This window comes from Medicago truncatula, chromosome 3 (genome assembly GCF_003473485.1).
Source record: "Medicago truncatula cultivar Jemalong A17 chromosome 3, MtrunA17r5.0-ANR, whole genome shotgun sequence".
Lineage (NCBI taxonomy): Eukaryota > Viridiplantae > Streptophyta > Magnoliopsida > Fabales > Fabaceae > Medicago > Medicago truncatula.
Genome location: NC_053044.1, coordinates 45,887,390 through 45,905,051, shown reverse-complemented (window position 1 = coordinate 45,905,051; position 17,662 = coordinate 45,887,390). Strand labels below are relative to the sequence as shown.

General features: G+C 36.8%; 3 protein-coding genes across 6 annotated transcripts; 2 read left to right on the top strand and 1 right to left on the bottom strand.

Annotated features, from left to right (window-relative positions):
- Window positions 1–903: 903 nt before the first annotated feature.
- LOC11440452 (protein TRANSPARENT TESTA GLABRA 1) lies at window positions 904–2,466 on the top strand. The gene has a single exon (XM_003602344.4). The coding sequence runs from the start codon at window positions 1,146–1,148 to the stop codon at window positions 2,172–2,174; it is 1,029 nt and encodes a 342-aa protein (XP_003602392.1). The 5' UTR covers window positions 904–1,145; the 3' UTR covers window positions 2,175–2,466.
- Window positions 2,467–6,731: 4,265 nt separating this feature from the next.
- On the bottom strand, window positions 6,732–11,010 carry LOC112420393 (uncharacterized). Of its 2 annotated transcripts, none has more exons than XR_003010425.2 (2): window positions 8,279–11,010; window positions 6,732–7,632 (listed from the first exon to the last, which is right to left on the bottom strand). XR_003010425.2 is itself a non-coding variant. In XM_024779456.2 (2 exons), the coding sequence occupies exons 1-2, from the start codon at window positions 8,301–8,303 to the stop codon at window positions 7,208–7,210; spliced, it is 864 nt and encodes a 287-aa protein (XP_024635224.1). In that variant the 5' UTR covers window positions 8,304–11,010; the 3' UTR covers window positions 6,732–7,207. The 2 variants fall into 2 exon arrangements, 1 of the variants encoding a protein (XP_024635224.1); XM_024779456.2 differs by having other exon boundaries at window positions 7,865–11,010.
- A 698-nt stretch (window positions 11,011–11,708) lies between these two features.
- Window positions 11,709–17,231, top strand: LOC11440451 (uncharacterized). 3 transcript variants are annotated; one of them, XR_005645288.1, is made up of 3 exons: window positions 11,709–12,897; window positions 16,055–16,217; window positions 16,901–17,231. XR_005645288.1 is itself a non-coding variant. In XM_003602342.4 (2 exons), the coding sequence occupies exons 1-2, from the start codon at window positions 12,043–12,045 to the stop codon at window positions 16,982–16,984; spliced, it is 939 nt and encodes a 312-aa protein (XP_003602390.2). In that variant the 5' UTR covers window positions 11,710–12,042; the 3' UTR covers window positions 16,985–17,119. The 3 variants fall into 3 exon arrangements, 2 of the variants coding, with proteins under 2 accessions (XP_003602390.2, XP_039687623.1); XM_003602342.4 differs by lacking the exon at window positions 16,055–16,217 and having other exon boundaries at window positions 11,710–12,897; window positions 16,901–17,119; XM_039831689.1 differs by lacking the exons at window positions 16,055–16,217; window positions 16,901–17,231 and adding an exon at window positions 15,457–15,477 and having other exon boundaries at window positions 11,714–12,897.
- The last annotated feature ends 431 nt before the right edge of the window (window positions 17,232–17,662 follow it).

Here is a 17,662-nt window from a genome sequence, read left to right as displayed (position 1 = left end):
AAGAAGATTCACGAAGAAGAATGGTAGTTATGAAGAAGAAAATTTTATCCCCTTTATGTATTTATGTTGTTAATTAAAAATAAAAAAATTATTTTATGTTTTACCTATTTATTTTATAAATGTTAATATAATTTTTAATTGCCACATGTATAACTTATGCACAGTCAGCGAATGCCACGTAGGTAAAAATGTGCCAAATCATCAGTAAAGTGGGGACAAGGACTATTTTTTAAAACAAAAAATTTTGCACGGATGAATTTAAAAAAAAAATTACTAGGGACCAAAACCCAAACCCAAACTTGCCATATTTGCAGGGACCAAAAACATATTTTAACCTTTAAAAAATATATTGTTTTTTTAACAAAAATCAAATGAAATATGGGACGGCCCAAATCCCGGTGGCCCAACCCAGCCCAACTTTTGTATGGCCCAAATGTGCTTGGGCCAAAAAAGCCCGAGTGCATTTTTGGGGTAGTTTTTTAGGCCCGACCCGGTCCAAAAACATGGGTCAATGGACCGGCCCATTTTCGACAGCTCTACCGATGAATGCATGCTCTACAAGTAACAAATGTGGATTTTGAATTGGATGCTAAGAAGGTTGTATATTTCAATAAAGTGAGTAATGATATAATTGAGTTTGTAATCTTCACTTTAAAAACTCTATGATAAACCGCAAACTAGACTTAAGTCTTAAAATTTTAGACAGGCCAGTCTTGAGTTTATTAGAATGTAGCTTGACTTAACCTATTCTACTTTTATGAGAGACTATTTTAACTAACGAAATGAATAATTAAAAATTATTTTAAAATTTCGATACATTCAAACTATCGTGGTAGTTATAATTTCGGAAACTAAACACAACACAAGAGTTGATCTACCATAACATAATGTAGATGCATTGGACATGCTCTTGGTGGCTAACACAACACAAATTGGGGACGTGGAGGTACCTTCTCGTCAATTTTGGCGCATACCATATATTATGCTAGTAGGAGGAACGAAGAATGTCAAGTGAAGAAGAATAAGGCAGTTGAGATTTTAAGGCTCGTGCCCTTCCTTCAGTCACCCCATCTTCTCATTTTCACTTCCCACCTAACTTTTCCCTGTCTCTCTTCCCCTTCCCCTTCTTCCACCATCCACCAAAAATGGATAATTCAACACAAGAATCCCATCTCCGATCCGATAACAACTCCGTAACATACGATTCCCCATACCCACTCTACGCCATGTCCATCTCTCCCAACACAAATTCCCCACAACAACGTATCGCCGTCGGAAGCTTCATCGAAGAATACACAAACCGCATCGATATTCTCAATTTCAACCCCGATACCCTCTCACTCAAACCTCAACCTTCACTCTCCTTCGATCACCCTTACCCACCAACCAAACTCATGTTCCATCCCGCCACACATTCTTCTCTCCAGAAAACCTCCTCCGACCTCCTTGCTACCTCCGGTGACTATCTCCGTCTCTGGGAAGTTCGTGAAAATTCCGTTGAAGCTCTTTCTCTTTTCAACAATAGCAAAACCAGTGAGTTTTGTGCTCCTTTAACATCATTTGATTGGAATGAAATTGAGCCCAAACGAATTGGAACTTCAAGTATTGACACTACTTGTACTATCTGGGACATTGAAAGAGGCGTTGTTGAAACGCAGTTAATTGCGCATGATAAAGAGGTTTATGATATTGCTTGGGGGGAATCAAGGGTTTTTGCTTCGGTTTCTGCTGATGGGTCTGTTAGGATTTTTGATTTAAGGGATAAAGAGCATTCAACAATTATCTATGAAAGTCCGCAACCTGATACCCCTTTGCTTCGTTTAGCTTGGAACAAGAAGGATTTGAGGTATATGGCCACGATTTTGATGGATAGTAATAAAGTTGTGATTTTGGATATTAGATCACCAACTACACCGGTCGCGGAATTGGAGAGACATCGCGCTGGTGTTAATGCTATTGCTTGGGCTCCAAGAAGTTCAAAGCATATTTGTTCCGGTGGGGATGATGCACAGGCTCTTATTTGGGAGTTGCCGGCTGTAGCTGGTCCGAATGGGATTGATCCGATGACTACGTATTCTGCTGGTTGTGAAATTAATCAGCTTCAGTGGTCTGCTGCTCAGCCTGATTGGATTGCTATTGCTTTTGCTAATAAAATGCAGCTTTTGAGGGTTTGAGTTTGAATTTCAGGTGAGGGAATAATTTACTTGTAGTTCTGGAAAACCAATTACTCATTGTGTTGTTGTTGTTGTTGTAAGTTGTGACTGATGAGTAGTTTAGTTTAACTTGATCATCTATTAAATTATAGAAGTATGCCATGACATGGATTCTTTTGGTGGTCTTAAAGTATTGCTGTATCTCATATGTGAGAGTGGGTTGGTTACTGTAATTGTTGGGTAGGGCGAACTATTTTAGTTTCATGTTTTACTTATAGCATAAATTGAGGTTACATTTGCTTGTTCAATTGAAGATGGAACTGGCCAATTGAATAGTTTAGTTACTGCATATCTAGCAGTAATGTCAAATAGCGGACAGCGGAATTTAAACAAATTGCTATTGTTTTGCGATCCACTATTTAGTTATCAAATAGCTGCTATTGTGGCGGCGCGATAGCATAGCAGAATTTCAACGAAATGCTGTTTTCCGCAATCCGCGATTGACAACACTGACATCTAGATAGATCATCCTTGTTAAATGTCAAAGTTTATTCTTTTTCTTGTGTTATTGAACAACCTGCCTCCTTGTATGCATGTCTCAGTAGTAGTTTTGATCATGCACTTTGACACCTCATTAGTTTTTGAGAAAGATGGTTTATATGCCCAAGTGGTTGCAATCTAAAGAATGCTTATTTGTTAAATGTTGCTAAAGCCTTGATGTGGTTTGGGGTTATCTTTGGCACTTATGTAGATATTTAGTCAAAGAAGTTCAGTAGCAGTTAAGCTTAAAGAAAACTTAACCCCTTGTTATTAGAGCTGGAGTTTCGTATATGATTGAATGTTGGTAAAGATTTAAAAAGTATAATTGATACTGCAGAAATGAGAACAGTGCGTGAGTGGTTATAGAATACAAGATTGAAAATAAGCGGAAATTGTGGTAGCCCCTAGTATGGGAAACATGGTAAAGTATTGTTTTAGGTGATTTTAGTACTGTGGAGAATTACTGTAGAGCTAAAGATGGTTAAATAGATGGAGAATATTTCAGTAGTTAGAGTTGAAAGAAGGTCACTCTGCTAAGGAAAACTACTGGCTAAACATTATGAGAGATTTAGAGATAAAGGTTACATGACATGCCTTTTTACTCAAAGCTTGTTTGTTGTTGTTGCTGTATTTACTCAAAGAAGCATAGTCCTTCATCCTTAGTATTAATCTTAGTTCTGAAGTATAAAAACATGACATTCCTAGACTACTACAGTTGTGTACTTGTTGAGGTCCATTTGGTATTTGCTTTTCAGCGTGCTGTTCTGTATTTCGAATGAAAAAAAAAAAAGTTTTGTGGTTTTGATATTTTGTTATTTTTAAAAAGAAACTTATGCTTCTGTCTGGATCAATTTTATTGACATGGTCCAGATTATTGTAATTTGTTACCCTCATGAACAATTGCTTCTTTAGGTATCACTTATCATTTATAACAATATTTCCTTTTCTATATCACTACCCGTCTTCAACATTGATTTTCTGGTTTGATGTTCTGGTAGTCTTTATACTAGCTATGGTTTTCAACATTCACAGTTGACTTGTCCATGAGTTGAATAATTTACATGAATAAGTCACATAACCATGAAACTTTCCATCAGAAGGATATACTCAATTCTTGGCGCTTTAAGTAGCTATATACCTACACTTTACCACCCCTTTTGAATTGGTCTACTATATTGATGTTTGAGTTAAATTTTTGCGAAGCTCATTGCTTGAATTCAGTTAAAATTTTGTGGATCAATTCTAGGATTTGATATATGGTTTATACACGTATAAGTTGGCCTTTATTCTCTGTTAGCATTTTAGAAGCAATATAAACATATTCATAAAGGAAAATGATCAAAAGCACGACAATATTTGTCGTGGAATATGCACGAATGGTTCTATAGTTTTTTTTGACAAGTGAATGGTTCTATAGTCGTCATTTAGCTTTTTCTCTTAACTTTGATTTGATCCAAAATGATAAATATTGCATTTCCTAAATTTTACTTGTGAGAAATCACAACAAAATACTTTCTTATGCGGTGGTCTTTATCCAAATCACTTCTGCATGTGTTTTATAACTAGAATGGGTGGATTATCCATGTATTTCTTTGGTGGCAGTATTTTTTTTAATATATACTACATACAAAATAACTCAAAAGCATATATATATGCATAACATAAGCTATAAGGAAGTCATTGATAAAGTATATAGCCTATGACTGAACATGTCGTGCAATTTCGTGCTTGAATCTGTCGGGCTATTTAGCAACGCTCATTCATAAATGCCTTACCTACTTGCTCATTCGTTCCTTTTCTGGAGACATCCTGGTATTGGTCAGAAAGTTCTTAAATACTTTGCTTGAACCACCTCCCTTTGTACTACTAAAGGATAACATTCCCTTCATAGAAATGTATTTCGAAGGATGCTTGCATTTTTAAAGAATGACTACTAATCTTTGTTTCCTCCACGTCAAGAATGGTTAAAAGTTTACCTATTTACTGATAAGTAATGTTCAGGAAAATGTAACTGTTTTTGCTGAGGTTCTGGTATAGTGTAGAGTACTTGTATTATTGTCTAAACCAGTAATCAAAATTATACAGCACCCCTAAACCAATAAATTATACTATTGGCAAACCATTTCTTTCAAACATAATTTCAATCTAAAACTCAAGCAAAACCTCAAGAGTTGAAACCGACCATCAAACTTTCAAAATAAACAGCATAACCTTCAACAATATATGAATCTCTACAAAATTTGTTGCGCCAAACCTTACCGCACAACAACATAACCATTGTTGACCACATACGAGGAAGGAGATTGTGAAAATGGCACCAAGACCGACCGCATAAATCTCTTGAGCAGAACCTAAATGCTCAACGATCTTGAAATTTTCAATTTGGATTAATCAATAGTATTTTTTTTTTGAACAATGGATTAATCAATAGTAGATGACAAGATTCTCATTACAATGACGTGGTGCTTAGCCGATCTGATCTAGACATTCCGAAGAAACAAATCGTTGAGAAATCGATCATGAAGTTGAGAGAACACGAAATCACATCAACGGAATGAGATCTAAAACTACGCCTGTGGTGGAATTGGAGAGACATCACGCTGATGTCAATGTGATTGTTTGGGCTCCAAGATGTTTGAAGCATATTTGTTCGGGTGGGGATGATGCGCATGCTCTTATTTGGGAGTTGCCGGCTGTGGCTGGTCCGAATGGGATTGATCCAATGACTATGAATTCTGCGGGTTGTGAAATTAATCAACTTCAGTGGTGTGCTGCTCAGCCTGATTGGATTGCTATTGCTTTTGCTAATAAGATGCAGCTTTTGAGGGTTCGAGTTTGAATTTCAGGTGAGGGAATAACTTACTTGTAGTTATGGAAAACAAATTACTCATTGTGTTGTGTTGTTGTGAATTGTGATTGATGAGTAGTTTAGTTTAACTTGATCATGTATCAATTTCAGAGTTATGACATGGCATGGATTCTTTTGGTGGTTTTAAACTAGTGATGTATCTCATTCAGAGTGAAATGGTACTCTGATAGTTGGGTGGGACAAACTGTTTTACCTTCCTGCTTTACTTATAGCAGAAATTGATGTTGCATTTGCTTGTTCAATTGAAGATGGAGTTGGCCAATTAAACACTCCGCCTCCTTGTATGTATGCATGTCTCAGTAGTAGTTGTGATCATCTGCTTTGACGCCTCATTAGTTTTTGAGAAAGATGGTTTATATGCCAGAGTGGTTGCAATCTAATAAATAACTTATTTGTTATATTTTTGCTAAAGCCTTGATGTGGTTTGGGGTCATCCTTGCCATATATGTAGATATTTAGTTAAAGAAGTTCAGTAGCAGTCAAGCTTAAAGAAAATTTTATTCCCCTGTTATCAGAGCTGCAGTTTCATATATGATTGAATGTTGGTAAAGAATTAAAAAGTATAATTGGCACTGCAGAAAAGAGGAAATTGTGGTAGCCCCGTATAGAAAACATGGTAGACTATTGTTTTAGGTGATTTGAGCATGTGTGGAGAAGTTCTGTAGAGCTAAAGTAGTTTAAATAAATGGAGAATAGTTCAGTAGTTAGAGTCGAAAGAAGGCCATCCCGCCAAGAAAAACTACAGGCTAAACATTATGAGAGATTTAGAGATAAAGGGTGATGAAAACCTGCTACAACAATTGCATGTTAACTTGAAGCTCTTCCCAAAAACTCTTCTCTTCATTGAGAATTTCCCACTTGTTGAGGTCCCTCTGGTATTTGCTTTTTAGCATGCAATTCTGTATTTCAAATGAAAAAAAAAAAAGTTTACCGATTTTGATATTTTGTTATTGGAGAATGCTAACCAGTGCCCCAAGGGCATTGGTTAAGCATCCAAAACACGCAAAATTTTATGAAAAAGTTATGTAATCATTACGATCAAAAGTAACATCTTATAATTCCAAGATAAAATTTCTATTTGTAGAATCCTTAACCATTGCCCTGAGGGCACTGGTTATCAAGACCCTTTGTTATTTTTGAAAAATAACTCATGCTTCTGTCTGGATCAATTTTATTGACAAGTTCCTGATTGTTGTAATTTGCTACCCTCCTGAACAATGACTTCTTATAGGTATCACATCACTTATCATTTCCCCTGCCTTATACTTTCTATATCACTTCCCACCTTCTGCTTTCTTCCCCTTTCTTTAGCATTGATTTTCAGGTTTGATGTTTTGGTAGTTTTTATACTAGCTATGGTTTTCAACCTTACACTTTGACTTGTCTGCAAATGGAATTTGAATGGTTTACATGAGTAGGTCAAATAACCATGAAACTTCCCATCAGAAGGTTATACTCATTCTTCCAGTGCAGCTGTATCACATGTTCTTATGTTTGCAAAACACATTCTTATGCTTAAATTGAAAGAAACTTGATCAGCTAAACTCAGCAAACAAAACCAATAGAGGTAACCGTTGCCGCCACAAAGAAGCATGAGTTGCACAATTATTGGGTCCTTGCTTTCTTCCTTTTCTCCAGAAAGAGTTCAAACCGAGATCCTCCATGTCAACATCCTCTGCAAAACTTTTGCAGGCATCAGCAACCTATCGGTAACCAGTGCATCGACAAAGGTTACATGCAATAGATTTTTCAGCCTTGAAAACAGAGATTTTTGAGAAACCAGCTGGTGGCTCTGGAGAATTGTTCTTTTCGGCATTGACAAGAGCACCAAAGAGGGAAAGCCACACATTCCAGGAGTACAAAAGCCACATTGAGAAGCATGGAATCCAGAAAATCTTTCATGACTTGGATGGAATCCTTGTTTGCTATTTCCAATGCCATCACTTGTCGTTATTGAACATCCATTTATGCTACAAAGTAGTGTGAGACAAGAGCTTGCTGTAAAATCTTCGACTCTGTTGAGCAGTGGATCATATTTTGATATTAAAACTACACAAGTACCACAACCACCTGCAACCAACCATGCCAAACCATGAAGTTCCAAGTTAGGAAAGAAATTGAGGATTTTTATCAGATAAATAACAATGTATTGACACTTGAAAGTGTAATTTGTTTTCCACACGCATCGAATTATATTTCATCATGTATTTTTTCTTAAAAGATCTGCACAAATATCTACATGATATGAATATGATTGAATTTATGCGTAAGACATTCTACAACATCAATACATAGTAATTACATTCTAAAAGCAAAAGATTTTTCTCTCTCAAATCTTGCCCTGAAGAGAGATTCTGCAAAAGAGTGAATATGAGAGCATGAATATTATAATCTTGACGAATCACCCTGTCAATTGTGTCCCATAAATTCGCATTCCGCCATACTCGAACAACTTTAGGGCACTCAATGAGAATATAGATGTTATCTTCATAGTTGTTATTACACTGAACACAATCAAGTGGACAAGAGACTCCTCTACCATTAGGACGAGCGCGTGTTGAAAAACAACCACGATGCACACGCCAAAGAAAATTCTTGATTTTAGGAGGCACTTTTAACTTCCAAATGAGATTCCAACGACCATGAACATGCATGTGAGAGTTATCTGCAATTTCAATCACACAAATTCTATATGCACTTTTAACTGAATACTTACCACTCTTTTCCCCTTTCGAAATCATTTTATCTTCTGTTACAGGTGGCTAAAACGGTGTGTTTAAGAATTAACCGCACAGTGTGCGCATCAAATAAATTATGAATGAGAGGCACTTTCCACATCTATGATTCTTGGTCAATAAAATCGCAAAATTTCACCTGCATCAAAGGCTCAAAAATTGGGTTAGTTGTGGATAAAGACATATCATCCTTTAGCCAAGGAGCGCCTAGAAAAGGTATATTATCAGCAGAACCTATCCACCAACGCGCACCCTGTTTTACAACAATTTTGGCACTAAAAACACTCTTCCAAACATAGCTTGAATTATGCCCAATATTAGACCCAATGAAATCGGAATTAGGAAAATATCCAGCCTTAAATAAAGGAGAAACAAGACTAGAAGAATCAGTTTGGAACCTCCAACCTTGTTTTCCTAACATAGCCACATTAAAAGATGTCAGATCCTTAAACCCCATGCATCCAAAATTCTTATGAACAAATAATCTTTCCCAAGACATCCAATGTAACTCTCTGCGCATATTACCATCATTACCCCACCAAAAGGCATTTATCATTTTTTCAATTGCATCAACTAATTTATTTGGCAGTAAAAGGACACTCATAATATAAGATGGGATAGGTTGTAGTACTGACTTAATCATGACCTCTCTGCTAGCTTTGAATAAACACTTGCGGCTCCAACTATTGATTTTGTGCTAAATACGGTCCTTGATAAATCTGAAGGTTGCTTCTTTACTTCTACCCACCATGGATGGAAATACCATATATTTACTTGTTCCCATCACCGCTCTTACACCTAATATGTTTGTAATGATTTTCTTCAAGGGCGTTGGAACAACACTGCTAAAGAAAACTTCAGATTTTGGAAGGCTAATGTAAAAAACAGTCATCTGCAAACAAGAGGTGAGAAATAATAGGTGCATGAGTACATATAGAAATTCCATGGAGATCTCTGCAACGTTCAGCTTTACGGATAAGAGCGGACAAACCTTCGGCACACAAGATAAATAAATAGGGCGACAACGGGTCACCTTGTCTCAAGCCCCTGCATGGTATAATCGGACCCACCACCTCATTATTAACAATGACAGAATAGTCAAGAGTTTCAACACACATCATAATCCATCGAACCCATTGACTATCAAACCCCATTTGAAGCATCACTTCCTTGAGATAAAGCCAGTCAATTCTATCATAGGCCTTGTTGATGTATAATTTAAGTGCAACATTTTTATCTCTTACTCTCTTGCTAACTTTCATATGATGTACCACTTCCATAGCAATCATGGCGTTGTCAAGCATAGAACGCTCTTGAACAAAGGCTGACTGATTTTCAGAGATACATTTATGCAGAATTTTTTTTTAGTCGATGAGCAAGTACCTTTGCCACTAATTTATACAATACATTGCACAAGGCAATCAGCCTCCAGTCCTTCATGGATTTCTGCTCATTACCTTTAGGAATCAATGCAATGTAATATTTAATTGTTGTTCATTTTTACATGTTGATTATTATTTGAAGATAATTTTATGTCGATGTTTTACAACAATTTGAGGATTGGCTGTATGGTTTATAAACACATAAATTAGCTTGCTCAATGCATTTACCATTTTAGAGGCAAAAACTTATAAACATATATATTCAAAAGCCCCTACTTACTTAAGCTCGTGTGTTCCTTTCCTGCATATATCCTAGTAGTGATAACAAAGTTCTCAAGAAATTAAATTTACTGATTCTGACGGGAGCTTGGAAACCTCTCTCTCTCTGCTAGCGAACACAAAGCCTTAGCTGCCTTACACTTTACCTACTGATCCAAATCCAAGATTTAGCGATGTAAAATTTTCCATTGGAGGTGTGATGAGCGACTATCGTCCTCCGCACCTCCGTTTCTTCCTCCTTTCCGGCGACCTTTCGTTCTGCTCTTCCGGCACCTTCTCGCCATCATTTTGCTGGTTTCTTTCCTGATTGCTGTAGCTTTCTGTTTGATCTGGTGATTCGTCGGCGTGTTGTGGTTCTTTGGTTGATGCGGTTTGTTCTAGTTCCGTTCTTTGGGTAGGTGGGTCGCGTGGATTCCTTGGCTGGCTGGTTCAAGGTTTTTCAGCTCGTCTCCTCTGCGTTGGAAAGGTTGGATTGTGTTTTTGTGCTTTCTTTTGTTTGGTTGGACTACTGGCTGTGTTCGTGGCACCGCTGCGGTGGTGAGGTGGGTGGCAGCGCTGTCACCTCTTGTTATGTTTTGGCTGGTTCGGCGGTGGTTTGTTCTTCTGGTTACTATTTGTTTGTTCGTATCGTATTTTTGCTTGTTCGTATTGTTTGCTTCTGTGTTTCATATAAGAGACTTCGGGTGGTGGTAGTTATGGACTTTTTGTGGTGATTTGGTTTCATAAACCCGAAAGGGTTGTTAGGATTCTTTGCAATCGGTTGAGTTGGTGTTCTTGTGTGTTTGACTCCCTGAAGTTTCAGGTCTGTTGAGATCTGCAGGCCTCAAGTCTTCAAGGTTACCTCCTCTCCTCTCTGATTCTGACCTCTTATCCATCTTAGTCAATGTGGCTGTTATCGGACTGTTAAGTTCGAAAGAGCTATTATACCTGCTGCTTTGTTCAGGGGTTGCTGGTACGTGGATCTCGATACCGTGTTGGCGGTGGATCCATTCGTCAATTATAAACCTTTTTTTAATTCTATGGATGTTCACTCTTCATATTTTTTTGTAATCTGGTTTCGTGCTCGTACGTGAGCATGCTGGGTTGCGTTCGTGAGGAGTGATCTTTCTGTTAGGATTATTTAAGGCAGGGCTACCTGGGTTGTATTGTATTGTGTTATTCCCTTTTGGGTTGTAGCTGGGTCAGGCCTAATACCCCCAGTCTCTATATCTCTTCATTTTTATTTAATATCTTTTCTTGCCTAAAAACAAAAAAATCATGATTCTGCACAATTATTTTCATCGGACAATAATTAAAAGGTGAAACGTGTAATTGTTTTCCTTGGTAAATACATGTTTAAAAGTCCTAACTCAACCGATAAAAATATTAAAATTGTTAGATTAGACATCATCATATTCACTTGTATATATGTGTTAGTTTCTAACGACTCTTGTCATTTCGTTTATCAACTTCAAATAAAATAAAATAAATATTACGGCTATAAAGAAGTGGCTGAGCCAGATTCCGTGTTCAATCTTTAGTGAACTCTTGAGTCTAAATGCTATTTTAGGGTTTGACTCGGTGTGACATTGAATTGCTTGAGTCACATGATGTTGCATAACATATCTAATTTAACGGTTTTGATTAAAGAGGTATCTAACAGATTTAATTTAATTTTAAAATAAACAAATTACCACAAAGAGAATTATTTGAGATTGCATCGATCCATCCAACCATTGGTAACCACAGAGAGGCATGTGAGTGAATGAAGCAGAGAGAGTCCACGTTATTTAGAAAGAGAAGTCACACACAAAAACAAAACCACTGTGAAGCTGAAAAGAAATCAAAGAAGAATCCAAATCCAAACCGAACCCGAATATTAACATCCTCAATTCCTCATCCCAAACAAACACATCAAAATCACAACACTTGTTCCTTTTGACCTCTTTCATAATACACCCCCTTCCACCCTCCATTTTCTCCTTCCCAATTCATAATGGATTTAACCATAACCCCAATTCAAATTCAAACCTATCATCAAAACATTCAAAACCACAACTACAACAACTCAAACACAGAAAAAAACCACCTCGTTTGAAATTGAAATGTCCCCACCGTTACAACCACTAACAAATCTCAATCTCCCTTCCTTACCTGATCTTTTACTAACTGCACTCTCCGTTTGCTTCCTTTTCACCTCCTCAAGATCTCACAACACCCCCACAACAACAAACTGTCCTTTCCTCTCTTTCCCTCTCAAACCACGTCGTTTCCTCAAAATCCCCGCCATGTCCAACAACATATCCACCTCATCGTTATCATCATCCTCCTCCTCAAACCCTAACAGAAATAACCGTCGCAATTTCGTATCTCCGCAATCTCTTTCTGAATGGCTTAAACCTCGTTTACCTTCAGATTCCTTCGCCACGTGGGGTGTTAAGCCCGGAACGAAGAACGTTCACAATCTTTGGCTTGAACTATCTCAGGGAGAAACCTCGCTTGATGATTCCGAACCTCCAGTTCGAACCGTTCAGGTTGTTACGGTTCGGGTTGTGGGGAAAGACGGTAAAATTCTTGTGGAATCGCATCAGGAATTGTCTGATGGGAAAGTGAGGGAACGGGGTAGGCCGTTGTCGGAGAAGATGAAGCCGAATGAGGATCCGGAATCTGCTGCTGTTAGAGGGATTAAGGAAGAGCTTGGGTCTGTGATTAACGGGGAAACAGAGATTTGTGATATTGTGATGATTGATCCGAATTCGTATGAGATGAGAGTGGAGGAGAGGAATTCAGGGTCTTATCCTGGTTTACCTGGTTGTTATGTTTTGCATATTTTGAGTGCTACAGTGGAGGGTTTGCCGGAGGGTGATTTTTGCACGTATGAGGTGGACGAGTATGATGATTCTGATGATAAGAAAGTTGCACATCAAGCTGTTTCTGTTAAGAAACATTTTTGGAAATGGGTTAGTGCTGATTCTATTCAACCTTGATGTGTTTTTTTCATTGTTTGGATCAACAACACGGACACCGGACACAACACTGACGCATATACATAGATAGATATGGATGATACTTTGAGAAAATATAAGTGATTAAATGTAGCCATATGTATCAGTGTTGTAATGGTGTTGGACACCTGAAACGTCTGCAATCTGAAGCATTGGTGTCCAACACATGCTGAACACTAGATACTAGCCAGACTAGCCTTCAATGTGAAATGTTTTGTGCTACATAGGTTTTTTTTCAAAGATTTAAGTGACATTTATTTTTGGGGTGGGGTGGATGCTTATTTATGTCTGTATACATATACGAATAATGGTAGTGCCAACAGTTTTTGTACCTGTATATCATTTTGTACTGGAATAAATTTTTGGTATTTTCTCTGAAATAATAAATTGCATTAGCTACTTGCTTTGGTTGTATACATGACATTTCATGTTTTTATATAGTTCATTATTTTCAATTCTGGAATATGAATGTGAGTTGTGAGTGTGAAAATACTTTGAAAAACTTTGACATGGTAGTATCTAGGTTTATTTTTTTATATGGCAAAAACCCAATCTGTTGAGATGTATATTAGAAAATTTTGTGACAAGTTAATTGAAAACTCTATACCTAACTGTAAAGCAGTTGGCATAAAAAATTCTAATCCAATATAATAAGAGGAGGGATATATTGACTCCAAGAGTAACTTAAGAAGTTACTCCAAACCTCCACCATTGATTTTGTTTTAATCCACTGGTCCAAAACAAAATTTAATTATACTCATTCACGTGAGTCCACCATATTGTATCTTTGGCTAAATCAATTACCGTAGAAACCGTTTGCTTATCACTGACTGCCTCATCTTTGTACTGCTTCGTTGGTGGTGGTAATGCATTTATGAAAGAAGAAAGGTTCATGCACAAAGAAAACTAGAGGCGTCGACAATAGTTTCAAAATAAGTAACTCATGATTGATAGATCCTTTTAAAACATGTTTCAGATTTTTTTTTAAGTCAAACTAGCCCCCCGAAATTGGCATTGGGGAGAATCGAACTAAGACCTTGAGAGGAGCACACTCCAAGATCCCAAGTCAATACCACCAGCCAACCCAAGTGGGTTATGTTTAAGAGAAAATGGATACTTGGGTCAGCCAATATCCAATGTTTTCAAGCTATTGTGTATAATTCCACATGTTAATTTGCAATTAGGGAGAAGAAACTAGAAATTGCAGAGGTCAATTTAGGAACCAGCGGCAAGGACATGGATTTCAGTTTAGAACACGTCAAAGAGGCTGCCGTCAATAGAATGGTAGAATTAGGAAGAGGACCTAAGAAAGTGTGTATCGTGATTTTGATTAAAATTAATATTGAGCCATTGGATTAAAACAAAATCACTGGTAGAGATTTGGAGTAACTCTTTTAAATTACTCTTGGAGTCCATATATGCCTCCTATACAGAACTGCTATAAATGTTTTGTTCAAAAATTCTCATCTCTCTTTAAGGAGATATCGAACATTCTTTGTTGTATGATAAGGAGTTGCTTTGATGAAATATTTCAATATTCAATTTTGCTTATGTCTAAGGTGAACTGCCTACAAAGTGGCTCATGGTGAACCATGACTAAGTAATTAGATTCAATAGTTCTACTAGATCCTATGATGTACCCTTTTACCGAATCTTTTTCTCCCCATACCCAAAGAATTCTGAAAGCAAATCTTTCTTCTTCTTTAATATGATAAACGTTGGAGTTTTAGGGGTTAATTTCAAAGTCAATTAGAAATTGCATTAACCATTTCGTTAAAATTTCAAATTGGATACATGATTCTTTAATCTTGTTCACTATTATAATTTACTATTCTAGAAAAAAAAAAAAAAAAAAACTGCAGATAACACAATTAATTTACTTTTTCTGATTGAGACCAAATTTTTCCAGAAAATAAGGCTGAGACAGTTAGGCCTTTCAAAGTTGCTATTATCTTAACAATTTCTTAGGCTTATGGTAGAGGCATGGGACACTTTGTTCGGTTTAGATCTTTTGTAAGAGGTCGGATATGGTTGTAAAATAAGACAAAGGAGGCTCCCATGGTTGTGTTAGGGAGAGACAAAAGAGAGAAAAAAAATTGGCCTAGAAAGTGAAAGAAAGTGGATGGAGGTGAGATCTAGTGTGGCAGTACCTAATAAAAATCACATGAGCTTACTTAATATGATGATTCTTAATTTCTTGCATATAGAGAGTAATTTGTTGTGCATATAGCTTTTGTTTTGCTGTCTAGTTTTTTCATAAGCACTTTCAAATGCCTTTAGCCTGTTAGATGAAAATAGGACTGAATAATATGCTTTTTGCCTGTTACTTCTACTCCTGTCTGGACTACAAATTACTCTATTCATTATTGACTGGAACTTTGATACTCTATTCATTATTGACTGGAACTTTGATTAAAAGAAGATAAGCCAGGGATATGAATCCTTTTCGCCCAGATCATATCTGAATAGCAGTTTGTAGGTATTATTAACAGTTTGTAGATCATATCTGAATAGGACTGAAGGAAACAGGATGAATGGCTCTGGTGGTACGGATTGATATTAAGATGAAGGGAGAGTGAGAGAGGATGGTTATAAACTTATAATGGAATAGAATGAAAATGCAAAGCATGAAAAAGAATAGAATGCTATGCTGGACTGCTAATGTACAAAAAAAATTCATGAGTAAAGGAAACTTTGTTGTTGACTGCCCCGCACACAGTTTTGTTATTTTCTTATCATATTTTTTGTTTCATCTGCCCTTAACATAAATAAATCCAAGGATCGACTGTTTCAGTTAATCTGATAGGAACAGGTAGATATAGTTGATAATTGACAGGTTGTAGTGAATAACAGTTGTATTACAGTGAACCATACTCTGAGAATGAACTTCTGCAGAGTTGGTTACAAGGAAATACAGAAAATTGCAATCTACTTGGGATAAAGGAAATAATTGCCGGAAACTAACAACCTCTAGGAATTAGAGAGCCTAGTCTCTCCCAATAAACCACAAGCCACTGAATGCCAGCCAAATTCCTACCACTGTTCTATTTAAAACATGCAATTAAAAATAAACTGGGCTCTGGCCTGCATCTAACATAGACTTTTGTAATAGGAGGTCTACTACCAATACTCCTCCCTAAAGTCTTACCTTGTCCTCAAGGTGAAATCCGGGAAACGGCTGATAAATCAGGTAAATCATTGAAGCTGAATTGCTGCGATTGTGAACTGCCTTGACTTCTTGTGGCTCCACCTGAAACTCCAACCTTTGTGATTTGGTAAGGTCCATAGAACCTAGGACTGAGTTTTTCATTAATTTTCTTTGCCAGTGATTTCGGCTTATACCACAATTTGAGGTTGACCCAATTCCTAACAGCATAGGTGACATCCTTCCTATGTTTGTTTGCCTGAACTTTCATCTCATTCTATGTTTTTGACCAAGTTAGATCGAAAATCATGCAACATAACGTCCACTACTTGAGTCAATCCATTCACCTCTTCTACTGTTTTAGGAGCCATTGTTCCTTTGCGTAAGTTAGGAGGGTCACTGCCATTGAAAGGGGTAGGTTTTTCTAAACCTTAATGGTAGTGTATAAACTTTGAGAAAACGAGTTATCAATTGACTTTGGTGAAACTTATTTTATTCATTTCCCAACTTCCAAAATTACTTTATTTGTGATAGCCAGAGACTTACCCCAGATTAATGGAAACATTGTGTTTTGAGAAAACGAGTTTAGTTGAATTTTTTTGACATATTCTTACTCGCTTTCTGTACCTTGTGTGCTTTCTGCAACTAAAATTATGTCAACCATTAAATTAATTTAATGACTGAGAGCATAATTTCTCAATCTTATATTAATCCAACTATCATTTGATTGAAGAGAACAATAGGGCTGCACTGAACTTGTTCCTTTCTGCTTTCTGCAATGTGTGTTTTAATTCATTGTGTTTTCTACTACAGGAATTATCCTCTGCTATCAATTGCCACCGCCAAATTAACTTAATTGATAGCATTAATGTCTTAATTGTTAGATTAATACAATGACTGAGATTTGGCTGAAGAGTTATAGAACTATAGGCAAGAGATTGAGTTTCCTTCATGTCGTTGAAGACCAATGCACCCTTTAGCAGGGGATCCTTTATTCTTTGTTCCATTTTTATATCATGGATTTTTTTTTTTTGACTTGTTGTTTTTATTTTCATTGTTGTTCCCCTATATGGATTAAGATTAATGAAAATGGAAGAATCTCAGCAATTGGTGAGAGACCTAGTGTTGAGCCACTTGTCTTCCATGTGCAGGGAAATTTTTTTTTGAGTGATGTGGTTCGAACTGAGTTCGAGCTAAAAAAAAATATTCTTCTACTTTAATCAAGTTTTGAGTTGACCTAATTTTTATGGACTCAACTTGTTGCTAACCTTACACCCCCTTTCTTCCTCCCCCTGTTTTCTGTTAAGATCCTAAATCATCCTACATCCCCTTTTTTCCTCCCCCTATTTTCTGTTAAGATCCTAAATCACCTGCAAACATTCATTGTATAATAATTTCACACTTTATTCATGAGTGCTACTTTTAAACACCTGTGCCCCACTCATTTCCTGAAAACTGCACTCTTTGGGTTGATAAAATCACTTTTTTTTTTTTTTCTTTCTTTCTTGCATCTAGATTGGTAAATCTATTTTTTATTTGTGTTTTCCGTTCGGATGGGTAAATCTGGACATGAGA